Source organism: Rattus norvegicus, chromosome 3 (genome assembly GCF_036323735.1).
Source record: "Rattus norvegicus strain BN/NHsdMcwi chromosome 3, GRCr8, whole genome shotgun sequence".
In the NCBI taxonomy this organism is placed as follows: Eukaryota; Metazoa; Chordata; class Mammalia; order Rodentia; family Muridae; genus Rattus; species Rattus norvegicus.
Window position 1 is genome coordinate 133343680 of NC_086021.1, and position 14615 is coordinate 133358294.

The window sequence follows — 14615 nt, forward strand, 5'->3', positions numbered from 1 at the left end:
GTGTGTCTGTGTGTCTGTGTGTGTGTGTCTGTGTGTGTGTCTGTGTGTGTGTGTGTGTGTGTGTGTGTGTGTGTGTGTGTGTGTGTTATTCAGAATCCAGAGGGCTCTAGCAGGTGGCTGGGAGGTCAGGAGCAAAGCAGTTAGTAAATTCGCTGCTACACACGAGAACTGCTCCTACAAAAGGAAAGGCGCTGCTTATTAAAAGGGGGGAACCACTTACGCTGAACCTGGATCAGACAGAACTTCTACATTGTTCCCCCTCTCACTTTTTTATTGATTCTGAATTTCACATCATGCACCCCAATCCGACTCATCTCCACATCCTTTCCTAACCACATTCCACTCTTGCAATCTCCCCCAAAAGAAAATTTCAAAATGTTTAAATTTTAAAAAATCAAGCAAACCAACAAACAGAACCATTGAAGGTTCAGTGTGTCACAGTGTATCACAAAGTATACACCCTTTCGTCCAAACATCTCTACTTGCAAATGGTCATTGCAATGAGTCCTTGGTCTGGCTCAAGGCCATCGGCTTCTGCTGCACCATCAACACTAGACCCTCACTGGGACTCTTTCTAAACTCTTTTCAAAACCACAACTGAAATTTTGAATTATGCCCACATTTTTTTAACATTTAGCTTTTTATTTTTATGTGAGTTCATAAGATGCTAAGTTTATAAATTTAGCGCACCTAGACATTCTCCTTGGCAAATGTTTTAGCCTAGCATTCCTACCAAACTGCCAGGCTGTGGTTCGTATCGTTCACCTGTCTGAACTACACACGTGGTGAGACAAAAGCAAGCGCAGTGTCAGCGGGGCTCAGACTACATGGCTTCCCCGGCTCCTAGGAAAGCATCGTCCTGAGCCGGGAGCGCTGAGAAGGAGAACACGGCCTGTCAGTGAACACAGCACTCACTATGGTGGCTGCTAGTGCTAATTACAGTGTGGCTCTCATTCATTATGGCAGCCACTTGTGGGAGGCTTCAGATAATTCATGCTATTTTATTTTCAAAATTAAACAGGCCCTCCAAAGTGGATTTTTAGGAAGGCTAGATCACTTATTTAAAGTCACACTGCTAATGCTGTAGAGCTGAGATCCGAAACAAGGACCATCTGACTCCAAAGCTTGGTCTTTTTAGTCAACAAACTCCAAGGCACTGGCAAGGGGTGTAAAAATGTTTCCATTTTCCAAACTGTCTGGCTGCCCACAAAGACCTCTGGAGATAGCAGTGCATCTCCTAGACATACCACACCTGTAACCCGACATTTAGGAGGCTGAAGCAGGAGGATTGCTGAGAGTTTTATTTAGCATGTGACACAGCAAATTTAAGGCAAGCCTATACAAGCCAATGAGACTTCCTCAAAGCAAAAGAATGAAAGATGGAGGGAAGGAGGAAGGAGGAAGAAGGGAGGGAGGGAGGGAGGGAGGGAGGGAGGGAAGGAAGGAGAGAAGGAAGGAGAGAAGGAAGGGAAAAGTTAGGAGGAAGGAAGGAGGAAGGAAGGAAGGAAGGAAGGAAGGAAGGAAGGAAGGAAGGAAGGAAGGAAGGGGGAAAGAGGAAAAGAAAAATGGTGCAGAGGTGGAGAGCACTTGCTGCTCCTGCAGAGGTCCCTGAATTCAGTTTCTGACCCACAAGTGGGCCCATAACCACCTTAACTCTAGTTCCGAGGGATCTGGCTCCCTCTTCTGGCCATCATGAGCACTACATGAATGTGGTGTGCCTACGTGCAGGCAAAACACTCGTTCAAAGTTAAAGTAAATAAACCTTTTTAAAATCCACCAAAAATAGTTCACTGTATCAAGTTTGTGATTGAACTTTGTTTAAAATCATATGTTTAATGGTAAATTAACAAAAAGTAAAAGAAAGAAAAGAAAAGAAAAAACACCGTAAGAAAGCAGCATTGTGTTTTGAATTGCACAGGGTCTTTTGCACAGACAGCATTCCTCATTCATTAACACAGCAGAGTACTTGCAGCCCTTACGGACGGCCTCACCAGGAGAGATGCCCTGGACTCAAACTGTGCGACTTGTATCCCGCCACGCTGTGAGGTCATCGGTGTAGGCATATGGATAACCCAATTCCCACGTCAGTACGCTGGAGCCCTGCCCTACTTAGAAATGCCTACTTGACATAAAAATGTCACATGACAATTATAGCTAGCAGCACAACCATATCTTGTAAAAAGAAAATCTAAAGCTAATGACTGGAAAGAATGTTCCTCCACAAATCATCGCCTCCCTGTGGTTGCCAGAAAAGGCTTGAGGAAACATGTCCAGATGTTGACTAATACTTGCACTTGGCCTTGGTGCTGCCTGTTCTTGGAACTGTGGAAGACTTCTAATGAGCAGTCCCACGTGTGTTTGTGTCAGGGACAGGCTCTGCATGAACGTGAGGCAATGCATGCAGTCATGCGGCGTGAGGATGCAGGAGGTTTAGTGTGGTGTGTGCTTTTGGTTTGTCTTAACTTATGGATGGCTTTTAGACAAGGACAAAATGATAGAAAAACAGACATCTCATCTTGAAGAGTCAACGGTTCATGGGCCAGCCTCGGGGATGCAGACGCTGTTTCTATCCTAAGTCCCCAGGTTGGAACTAGGACAAGACACAGTGCTGAGCAATGTCGACTGTGCCCTTAGCGTCAAATTCTGTTAGAAGGAAAACCAAAACGTGACAGGCTTTCCAACCCATTTAACTTTGAAGGCTATATTGCTAATTTGGGAAACAAAAAGAAAAAGCCAACTCTGGTCTCATCACCCACCCTGGCTGCTCAGCACTGGGGCGCATTACTCTGTCCCCTGCTCCTCGGTGGTAGCTGACACTAACAGGGGAGCTGTGTGCTCACAGCGGGCCCATCTGTGAGACAGAAGATGGCGTGCCGGGACAGGGCAGGGGCAGGGAGAGATGGGCAGAGGGGTAGACGCTCAGTGGTTCGCCAGCATTTGGATGGCAATCGCAGGGAACTATTAACATCTACAGTGTGAGGCACAGCCTTAGAATTTGGAAGGATTTAATGTCTCAGCGACCCCCATTCTTTGTTATTTGCATTCTATGAGCATCTACATTACTTTCGAGTTTTGAAAATGCCCTATAGAATAAAATGCATGCAGATGTCAGGGCAGTGCCATAGCTAAGGATACAGGAAGCTTGCAAACTTTGAGGAGATTGTCAAGCTCAACCTCTTCCCCTCGGCTCGTGACTCCTATCCTGTTGCAGGGGACAGAGAGGAGGCTCTGTTCTATTTGTAGACATTGTGCTTCAGAAGGTTGCTGTAGACACTGCGTTAGTTGAAAACAAACCTTCACTCCTACAGGCCACACAGGGTCGACAAGCCTCAGGCTGCAACAGTCTCCTCAGTTAACGAACAGCCTTATTTTGTATGTTTTGGACTAAAGATACAGGGTATAGCATATTTTGTGAAGTCACAGCCAACGGCACTGTAATTCACACTTGATTAATGGTTTTATTAACCTGTCTTTTCTCATGAGGAAACCTCACAGTTTTCTTGCACTTAAAAACACCACACAGCAGTTCAGCACCAATACTCGGGACTATTTGAAACAGTGAACGCACTATAAAATCACACAGAATGTGAAAACTTGAGGTGCACTAAACGCACCACAAAAGGACATGAAGTTGGTTGGTTGCTCTTCACTCTATGAAGACTACGTAGACAAGGCTATCCCCAAATTCTCTATGAGACCCAGTGAGGTCTTAAACTGTTGTGTCCCCCTGGTTCAGCCTCCCAAGTGCTGGGACCACAGGTAAGGACCACTACACTCAGTTTGAATAAGTGCCTAAAGCATTAAAGTCAACAGGAGGGAGAACTTTTCCCTCCCTGCTGCCACCTGCCACCCGTGAGAAGACTGATAGCCTTAGCTCCATGAATGTCGCCAAATCACAACCCACAACTGTGGGTATTGATGTGAGGGACACAACTAAGTCCCACTGAACAAGCTACATCTCAGTTGTGAAACCTGTAAATACTGAGAGCGGACAGAAGGTTAAACAACAGGATCTCCTTGTATTCCTGAAAGTACAAGTACTCCTCCATAAGGGACCTGAAAATTTGTTAGGAAATTGTGACCCCAAAAAATGTTAAGTAGAGATGAAAAGTTAAAAGAGTACCCTAAAGTCAGGCCTGGCTACTGCAGAAGCCTTCAGTCCCAGCACTCAGGAGGCAGAGGCAGATGGATCTCTGAGTTTAAGGCCAGCCTGGTCTATAGAGTGAGATCATGGATGTTTGATGATTGATGATGATGATGATGATGATGATGATACCAAGAGAAAAATTATTTGTAATATAATGGAAGGTTGTGTGCCTGTTGAGAAAGTTACAAAGCTATGTCAATTAAGTATTTGGTAGTAAGTACAGTAGCATAGGACAGAGGGCTGGCCCAGTAGAGGAAGTGTAACGAGGAACCCAGAAATAGATGCACGTATGTGAACTCAGTATATCAGAGTGGTGTTAGGGGAGAAAGATAACCCAATCAGCAGTGTTTGGAAAGCTGACCCACACAAAATCAGGCCAGAGTCACTATCTCATACAATGTATGAAGGGCCAAGAGGTAATAAAATTATACACCCTATAAAAGAAAATGCAGCAGAAGCCAGACAAAAAGAAAAGCTAATCAAAAGGTCGTTATGATAGAAACATGGTAGAGATAAAAATAGAGATTAATCACATAGAGAAAAAAAACCAAATGCTTTAGCAAGATCAATAAAATCAATAAACCTAACAAAGGCATACTTGAATAATAAGAAACAGCCCAAGAGGATACATTATTACCAGGGATCCACAGGACAATGAGGTAACAAGAAAAGGACTGTTCTGTACCAAGCTATTGGAGGAGTCACACTGCCAAGGAATGTGCACGCCTCGATTTTGGCTCCTGAAACAAATTTCAAACTCTCATGCACATATCAATGTGAAACAGGCTGAAAAGAGGGAAGACTCCAGAGGGGCACACCCTCAGCGTCTGGTCTAGGCGAACACACGGAGGTGGGTGGCAGGAGGCACAGCAAAGCCCACAGACCCTAATGGACGAGAGCCAGCTCACAAAGCTGAGCCAGGGTTGAAGCAAGCGGTGTCGTCTCCGGCTCAGAAAGTCTTCAGAGGTCCTGCCCACTGGCGCTCCAGTGACTGACACCCCTTTGTGAATGTGGGTTCTCAGCACAGCTGCGTCCCTAGTATTCCACGCCACCATCCGGTTTGAGTGCAGAGAGGGAGGCAGATTGGTGGGTGATATGGACACCCATTGGACGCTGTGTGTCATATTGTATACGGTGCCACTTAGAGGTTAGAGAGTTAGAAGGAACACAGCAGGCCCTGGCAGTTGCCAACAGGCAATGCCCCTCTGCCACCACCGCACTCCAAGACCCCTAAGCTTTCTCTAGGCACCCGGAAACAGAAACTTCCAGGTTTCCTTACAGGGAGGTGGCCACGCGTCTGGTTCTGCAGTTGCAAGTGAATAAGTGAGCGATGTCTTCCAGTGAAAAGAAACGATAATCTGCCACTTTGGGGGACACCCATTAAAGGAATGTTCACACACTGATCTGGCCTTTCCTGTCACTGGCTGAGCACAGATGAGGACCTGTGCAGACACCTGGAACCAGACAGGGATGACAGGTGTCACATATGACAAGTCTGCCTAGTCTCGGTCCTGTGTCACCAGCGTGAACAAGCAAGTAGAAGTAACTAAGCCAGTCTGTCTCACGCTCCAGTGTCTGGGCGCTAGAGAGCCCCTCTGCCGCTGTCAGTAAAAACAATAGGGCTTCCTCAGAGCGCCTCATGTATGCAGTGCGCTGGGATGGACCAAGGCTCCCTGCTGGCCACAACTCTGGGCTTCTGTGTGTTTGTCTGTTTGTCTTTCCCGAGTGGATCAGTAAGGAAATTTGGATAAAGGAAGCAAAGTCTGGACGAAAGAGATTAAAGGATCTTTAAGGAAGGGGGGGGAGGTGGAACAAGTACAAAGAGGAGGCTGAAGATCTACTTACGGCATTTTACATTTTAAAAAAGTAGAAAAATGACCAATAAGTAGAAAAAACAACCACTGCTCTGTCTCATAAGATTTTCTTGGGCTGCTGGAGAGATGGCTCTGGCGGATCTTCCAGAGACCCAGGTTCAATTCCCAGCATCCACATTGCAGCTCACACCTCTCTGTAACTCCAGTTCAGAGGCCCCAACACCCTCACACAGACATCCATGCATCCAAAACACCAATGTACATGAAATTAAAAAAATAATAAATGCATTTGGACTGGGATTTGATTTTTGGATGGAGGAATGGCAAGTGGACGTTAACCTCAAGGGGGTGCCAGGAAGCCAGAAAGGAGGCTGTGCACATTGAATCCCAGTAGGAAACAAAGGTTGGGAGAGCATCAGGAAAAGTACTGATGTCAGCGCAGAAGAAGGGGAAGGGTAAAGACAGAAGCACTGTGGTTAGGACAAGGCAGCCTCGTCTAAACTCTGAGCAGGGATTCACTTTGCTATGTTTAACGTCCCCACTTCCTACGATTTGTCTATAAGAAGAAGTCTAAGTCTACTAAGTTACCTTGGAAGCCATCTCTACAGCAAATATTGCCTTATCCACACAGGGTTTCCCACCGGACGGCCTCAGGAACTTACTTCAGCAATGTGAAATGAATGTCCCGGCACCATCTCACAACGTTCTCTGTGCCAGACAGAGGTGCACTTCCTTCAAGGAAGAGCTGACTGCCTCCCCCTTCACAGCTCTGCCCCTGCCCAGCAGTCAGCCTCTAGATGGCCCACATACGGACAGACTCTTGCACCCTGTGTAGGACAATGCTGGCAGAACACACAGGCTCTCTGAGGAGTTGGCCAAAGCTCTCACAGGCCTGAAGTGTGTTCACTGCCTCCTCCACCCAAGCATACGCTCTTCCTGTGCATCTGGATGGTGGTGCCCACAGAGACCTGATAGGCCTACCTCCACCTTATGTGCACTTCCAGAGATCAAGCCTGGTTGGACTGAGGGTGACGAGTTACTCCTCTACCAAAAGTCAGACAACCTGTCTGACACCGCTGGCTGTGAGGGCTGGCTTCAACTAGAGAGTTAAGGTTCTGTTGATGGCCACACCCAACAAAATCCCCTTCGAAACCTCTCAGCTCACAGCTGCCCTAACTGAAAAGCTCATGTTTGGCAAATCTGCAGAAGCCTCCAGGGCAGTGACCGGGGCTCCTCATGGGCAGCTTCCCTGGAGTAAGTCAGGGCTGGCACCACACGTACTCTGAGCACAGTATCTTGTGAAAAACACTGTTTGTTTTTCAAATGATTAAAGGCTTTGGGCTTCTTTAGATTTATCGATCTGTTCCTACTTATACATTCACCCCCAAGCAAGTCAACCAAAACACCATTGCTCACCCTGTTGTTTCTGACCCACAGTTGAAGTGTACGGTTGGAGAACAAAGCATTCATTTCAGGGCTGTCCCATCAGGGGGCTGAGGAGATTACCGTGAGCAATGCCATTAAGCACAATAGACACAGTGGCCATTGTTCCTCTTGCAAAGAAACAAACTCGGGCTTATCAGCTGCCTTTGAGAGCCCTTCCTTGATCAAAAAGCACACATCGGAGACTCAGTAGCAATGGAGGGAAATTCAGTGTTGAAAGAGAGAACCTCCTGCAGTCTGTCCTGAATGTCCTCGTATTTATCCATGTGTATGAACACACAAAAATAAACAAATAAATGTAACACCCTCCCAAACAAAACAAGTTAGAAAGAAAGAAAAAAGAAAGAGAAAGAAAGAGAAAGAAATCATTGTAACTCCTGAAAGATGAAGCTGGGAAGAGGTTTTTAAATGACAGATGTTGCCTGTCCATAGTGGTCCACCAAAGACATGTTGAGGTCTTAATGACCTAATTTGGTAAAACGACCTCTTAGATATAATTGAATTAAGGATCTTGCACAACCACTTCATCCCACTCAAAGTGCAATGACTTGTCCAGCCACAGGAGATAGAGGGTGTGAGACCGATACAGCTATTGCGGAGCCTGTAAACCAAGCATTGTTGGCAGTCACCAATTAGCCACAGAAACGAAGACACCAGGGCATGCTCGGGGAATGGAGAGGAGTTGGTGCTGCCGACACCTGGACTTGGTCATTCAACCTTTATCACTGGGAGGATTAGGAGCTGTTCTCAGACACAACGTGCCGATGATTGGTTAGTGGCTTGTTGCCACAGAACCAGGAGATGAATACAGGTAGCAGGAAGGCACTTACTTCCAAGGTGCCATGGGCTCCCTTGTGGCAGAGTTGAGCTTTGATTTCCAGCACAGCCGCGCATATTCTGTGTATTGACATAGCAGGGGTCATCAAAGAGATCCACTCGCCAGAAGTGCCTCAGCGATGCAGCGTCACTCTGCATCGCTCTCTCGTGGGGAATACCTGGAGTGGTTAGCAGTGAGCAGGGCATTATATTTTTACCGTGTAAATCATGGCTGAGTTGAAGAGCAACAGGAAGCTGTATGTCACGCATACCCATCCCAAACAAGGACTGAGCACTGACACTTAGGCCTTTGAGGAAAAACCACCCTCTCCCTGGTTTCTGTCCCCTCTCTGCAGTATTCCTTTTGCCAGCTGTGCCACTGACAAGAACAGACAGGAGGGGTACGTAGAAAAACCTGAAAGAAATGACCAGTGAAAGCAGGGACCTGTGGAGCAAACAGTGCCAGCTCGAGGTGACAGATAGTCCAGGAGGAAAGGAAATCTATCATACCGAATGTGAACTCTATCACTAGCCCCCTTTTAAAGACTTGTTACTTAGTACAGTCTTACTTCCTTTGTACCAAATTACCTTAGAAGTAAATGAATGAATGAAGCAGTACAGTTCTGCAGCGTCTATCCCTGCCTGTCAACTCGAGTACATCTGGGAGGAACTGAGGAACTGCAATTCACAAGTGGAGGGCACGCCTGTGATCCAGAACGTGAGGCTGGAAGACGCAGGCTTCTGATCCTGGATCTTGACATGGGATGACACATGGTTTTGATCTGGATCTTGGGGCATAGTAGCCATGAAAAGCTTGGGCCCAGGCAAGGTGATCCACACCTTTAGTCCCAGGCGACAGAGGCAAGCAGAACTCTTGAGTTCAAGGCCAGCCTGGGACAGAGCAAGTTCCAAGTAAAGAAAAGCTTAGGTCCAGGCATGGTGGTGCACACCTTTAATCTGGGCCATACCTCCTGCTGGAGGCCTACAGAAGGACAGTGGAAAGAGAAAGGGTTCATTCTTCTTCGTCTGCCTGCACTTACTTGCCAGCACATCTGTTGGAACCCACCTACTTCTTCAGGATTCCAGCTTCTACCGAAGACCAGCTAAGACGCCTAGCCTCCTGGGTCTGAGCAACTGCGAGATGGTTGGACTTCCCACTCACAGCTGCCCATGGCTGGGTTAGTTGGACTATGACTGTAAATCATTTCAGTATTTTCCCTTACTCCATAGGCACTCCGTAAGCTCCATGGCTCTACAGAACCTACCTAAGATAAGCTCCTAAGGATAGAGTCTAGCTCTTTTCTCCTCTTCCTGCCAAACTCAGCCTTGCACTGATTGCTGGTGTTTAACTGTATCTGGTGGAGTGACCTCTACTCCCACATCAGTTCCTTCCTCTCCTCCTAGCCAGTTCCCTCCTACGCCATCTCAGGCTACACACACTGGCCAAATGCTCTTTTGGACCGGAAAAGCCAATCATATTTATCAGAGATTTAAAAACCATACTCTGCAGAACTGAGAGCCCTTCTCCGTCAACCCGGATCTACTTCCACAGTCTCTGCCGGAGGTCGCACTGGCCTTCTGATTGCCACTTAAACCTCAGGTGTCAATCCAAACCTCTCTTTCCTCAGGATTAGAGGGCTCTCTGCCTTCTGGGAAGCTTGTGCTTTTGCTCTGAAGGCCATTCTGTGGGAGTAATTACCCTCTCATCCTTACGTGCTTGCGGTCTTACTAATCTCGGCTGTCTTACTACATATTGGCCGCACGTTCCGCAAAAGCAAGGGTAGCATCCACCTCACTCACAGCTGCAAAGCATCACACAGCTGGCACATGACTGTCATTGCATGCATGGGTATTAGCACAATCTCTCATGATCTGCTGGCACAAAGGACTCCACATCATCCAAATGGCTGTGTCCTAAGGATGCCAGAATGATGTGTGTGTGTGTGTGTGTGTGTGTGTGTGTGTGTGTGTGTGTGTGTGTAAACATTTATAAACTTCAGCTGTACGTGCTCCAGGATCATCACGAAGTTGTTCCCAAAGCCATGGCTCTTGACTGCCTTACTGTAAAACAACATTCCTCCTTCTGTCACTCAGTCACGCACCCCCTTTGACCAGATCCAAACAGGACAAGCTCATACCAGCTTTGGTATGATAGTGAGAGAGAGGCCCATGGAACAACTCCACTCTTGGTACTTGCTCCTTGTTCCATGTGCTCCTGTTTGTCACCTGCTGCTGTCATCTCACGCAGTGCCAACACTTTGCATGTAGGAAATCTCAAGGTAGAATCCAGTCTCTACAGAAGAAAGGGTTGCCAGGGCACTGTATGTGTGCATTTTGTGGCACATGACTGTTTGCTTAGTCGAATGGAGTGATGGGCTAGTGGAAGCTGCTTTAGACTTTCACAAAGAAAAGGTGACTAACATATCATTGTAACACAGTCATGGCCTGGATGAGATTTCCCGAAGCAAAGTCATGAGCTGAGAATCAGTAGTGACCTAATCCAATGAGACATCCTCCCATACTCAACATTAGCCTGCTCTGAAATGTAGATGAACATGTCCTTGTATACTAAATGCTGTGTGAGGCCTCACTAGATCTCACCGAGGGAATTGTTGAATATGTGCAGGCTATGTGAGGGGCAGAACAAGTCAGTATGGGAGAGCACTGCCATTGCAGAGTGATCCAAACAGAACAAGCTCAGACCAGGTACATCCTGAATGCGGGAAACTCCCAGGAGGAGGGAATGAGGCAGACAGGATGGAGTCAGTTCCAAGAGGACACGATTTCAGAGGCACTTACACTTAGCATTAATTTCATTTCCAGCCATATAACGAAGGATTAGTTTAGAGTTTTACACTTGGTCTCAGCCAAAAGACTGAGAAGTAATTAGCTTGAGATTTTAATTGACTGTAAAGAATTTCATTAAATAAATTTCTTTTTGAGACACAGTTTCACTCTGTAGCCCTGGCTGGCTCAAAACTCACTATGTAGTCCAGGCTGGCCTTGAACTCAAAGCTCTCTGAGTCTGGAGTGCTGGGATTTAAGGCAAGTGCCACTGTGGAATTTTAATTTCTATCAAAAGAAACTATGCTTTTAAAAAGTTCAAATGCTGTCCTCGCTCACGGATCTTTTCATGCAGTATGTAGAATGGAGAAAATCAGAGATAAACTACAAACAAAGGACCTTCATGTGGCCCTGGTCATATAAAAATAAAATAGTAGGCTACTACGGAAAAAATAGATACGGAAGGCAACCCAATTCGTTCCCCACCTAACCCTGCAGGACTTACCTTCCTAAGAGAACAAACAGTGCTGACAGGCGGGAAGAAGGAAGCTGCTAGCTGGCAACCTAATAGACATATTTCTAACATGACAGTGGAGGCCTTGTGTTTGTCTGCCGCACGGTGTGAGCACTCACAGGGATGAGTACAGAGCTCCCAGGCAAGGCGGATGGTGGGAGTTATTGGTGCAGTCAGTTATCTCCCCTGTTTCCTTTGCCAAGCTAGAACACAGGTTATGTCTTAACCAGAGTGGATTCAGTGCCGGTTTCCATACTCATTCATTGCCTAGTCTTTGGAACGGGACCTCTAGACATCCCATTCCCGTGTGAGTTTTCATGATGTCAAAGCAGTGCAGAAGCCCAGAGCTACAGCCACAACCTTGGAGATCACATGGGCACAAGAGAGAAGTATGAGGCTGTTGAACGATACCCAATAGCTTTGTGGGTTCCCTGGGGAGCATGCAGCACAACAGCTGCACGTTCAGTTCCGTGTCTGCCCTGTAAGAGCAGGGGCCTACACGGTCATCTGCCTTAGGAGGAGCTGGGCGGCAGCTGAGGAGGCACCGTACCCACCGATTGGCCTGCTCCGTCCCATGCAGTTCTTGTACACGCCGCTGCACGTGGAGGTCCCGGGCTGCACAAATGACAGATTGCAGGATGTTTATCAAGAGGACACGTTCATAAAGAAAACGATAGCTTTCAGGAAAATGGGGCAGGGAACTTCACTCTCCGACACGGGAAATGTCTGACAGGTTGGAAACAGAGTCTGTGTGGGAGAGAATAGAACTCGATGGCCACCCTTTTGGAGTTAGTTGCAAACATGGATCTGAAGGTTAGGGGTGTCGAAAAGGCCATTCACGTCCTGTGTCTTGAGAGTCCCTTCCTCGGCTGCAGAGGTCACATTCCAGCACGCACAGTCTCAGCTGGAAGGCGATGTTTAATTACTTTGCGTGTATGTTTGGGGATGTGTGTGTGTGTGTGTGTGTGTGTGTGTGTGTGTGTGTGCACGCACGTGCGTCCACATAAGTATGGAAGCCAGAGGTTAATACTGGGTGTCATTCTTCAGAGGCCATCCACCTGGTATTTGGGTTTCAGTGGAACCAGGGCCTCTCTGAGATAGCTAGGCTAGGCTGGCTGACCAGGGAACCCCAGTTAGCTGTCTCGGACCCTCTCAGAAGCACTGGGAAGATAAACCCACACTACGTCACCTGACTTCGCTTTTAATGTGGGTTCAGGGGACTAAGCTCAGATCCTCAAGCTTGCACAGCAAATACTTTACCAACTGAGCTATCCCAATCACTAACTGCTTTGGGGATGACAAACTAGACCCCTGCTCTGCTGGGTTTGCAGACTCATTTGTTATTCTTGGAAGCCTCAGCCAGTCAGAGGGTGTCGGTCATTCCCACCTTAACACACATTTTCTCCAGCAACGGAATGAAGATGTGCTGATGCCTTGGGGAAGTGCAGCGTGCATGTGTTAGAAAGATCGTCAGGGCCAGGAGAGGCGATGGAGCAATGTGTAAAGCACTTGCTGAGCAGGTGTGAAGGTTGGAGTTAGGATCCTCAGAGTCCAGGAACAGCTCTCTGCAGTTGAACTCTGTAATCCCAGTGTATGGGTGGGTGAAATGGGAGGCTGTGGTGGCTGAATGCCCAGAAGCTCCCAGAACAGCTAGCCAGAGAGAGAAAGACAGAGAGAGAGAGAGACAGAGAGACACAGAGAGACAGAGAGACAGAGACAGAGAGACAGAGACAGAGAGACAGAGATCCTGCTCCTGCAAGAACTCACCTTCAGATTGTCCTTTGACCTCTACATGCACACTGCAGCATGCACATGCCCACACACAAGGATTGAGGGCCTGAAATCAGTGCCATTAAGTGGCTTTCAGAATCACTTAGGCAATTAGAACCAGAACTTGATAAGTTTGAGTAAAATCTGAGTGGATAAAAAAGATACTCACATGGTAGAAGGCTAGATATTGGACATAAGTTGATATGGGCTCCAAAATGTAAGAAAGGCAAAGTGAGTGAAAGGCGAGCAGCAGGATAAACATGACTAAGCAGACGGGGGATTGAGCAGGACACGGTAATGTGCCCTTGTTCCTGCACTCACGGGGCACAGGAAGGCAGATCTCAGGGAGTCCAAGCCACGGCTACATAGTGAGACTCAATGCAATGCGATTTGGTATTAGAGCTTAAGAGACACGGAATGGTTGAAATAGAAAATGTAGGGGACCGATGTGTCCTCGGGGTAGAGGCTAGACCTACGCCCAAGAAGAGCCACTGAAAATGTTTATGCTGGGGCAAGGTAGGGCTGGAATCTCAAGGAGGAAATGGAAGAAAATATGAGAGAAAGGAGCGACAGCTCACTCTTCAAAGGATCAGAAATAGGTGGGACTGTGACTCGGCGGATAGAAAGCTTTGCAGACAAGCCTGAGGATTGTGGTGCAGAGTCTTAGCATCCTAATAAATGCCAGACACTCCCAACAGTCCCAGAACACAGGAAGCAGCAAGAGAATCCCTCGAGCAAGCTGGGCAGGCAAAGGACCCTGCCTAAGTAAATACAGAGAAAATGATAGACATCAACCTCTGACCTCCATGTATGAAGGATGACATGAATGTTCACACACACACACACACACACACACACACACACACACACACACACACACTACACAAATATGCAAAAAATCCAACATGGATCATGGTATCCCATGTGATAAAACAAACATAATGAGTCAAATGTTATATACGCAAGTGTTCACCGTGGGATTCTACATGTGAGTGTTCACCGTGGGATTCTACATGCAAGTGTTCACCGTGGGATTCTACATGTGAGTGTTCACCGTGGGATTCTACATGTGAGTGTTCACCGTGGGATTCTACATGTGAGTGTTCACCATGGGATTCTACATGCAAGTGTTCACCGTGGGATTCTACATGTGAGTGTTCACCATGGAATTCTACATACAAGTGTTCACCGTGGGATTCTACATGCGAGTGTTCACCATGGGATTCTACATGCAAGTGTTCACCGTGGGATTCTACATGTGAGTGTTCACTGTGGGATTCTACATGTGAGTGTTCACTGTGGGATTCTTTCAACTATACTAAAAATG

General features: G+C 47.1%; 1 protein-coding gene across 3 annotated transcripts in view; it reads right to left on the reverse strand.

Annotated features, from left to right (window-relative positions):
* Shc4 (SHC adaptor protein 4) overlaps positions 1-14615 on the reverse strand; it is a 94379-nt gene that overhangs the window by 9654 nt on the left and 70110 nt on the right. For 2 of the 3 annotated variants that reach the window (XM_039105836.2, NM_001191065.2), the window contains 2 exons: positions 12073-12133; positions 8235-8399 (listed from right to left, as the gene is read on the reverse strand). In XM_039105836.2, the coding sequence (XP_038961764.1) occupies positions 8235-8399; positions 12073-12133 (226 nt within the window). The remainder of the gene's footprint in view (positions 1-8234; positions 8400-12072; positions 12134-14615) is intronic. The other variant, XM_063284538.1, reaches the window with a different exon arrangement.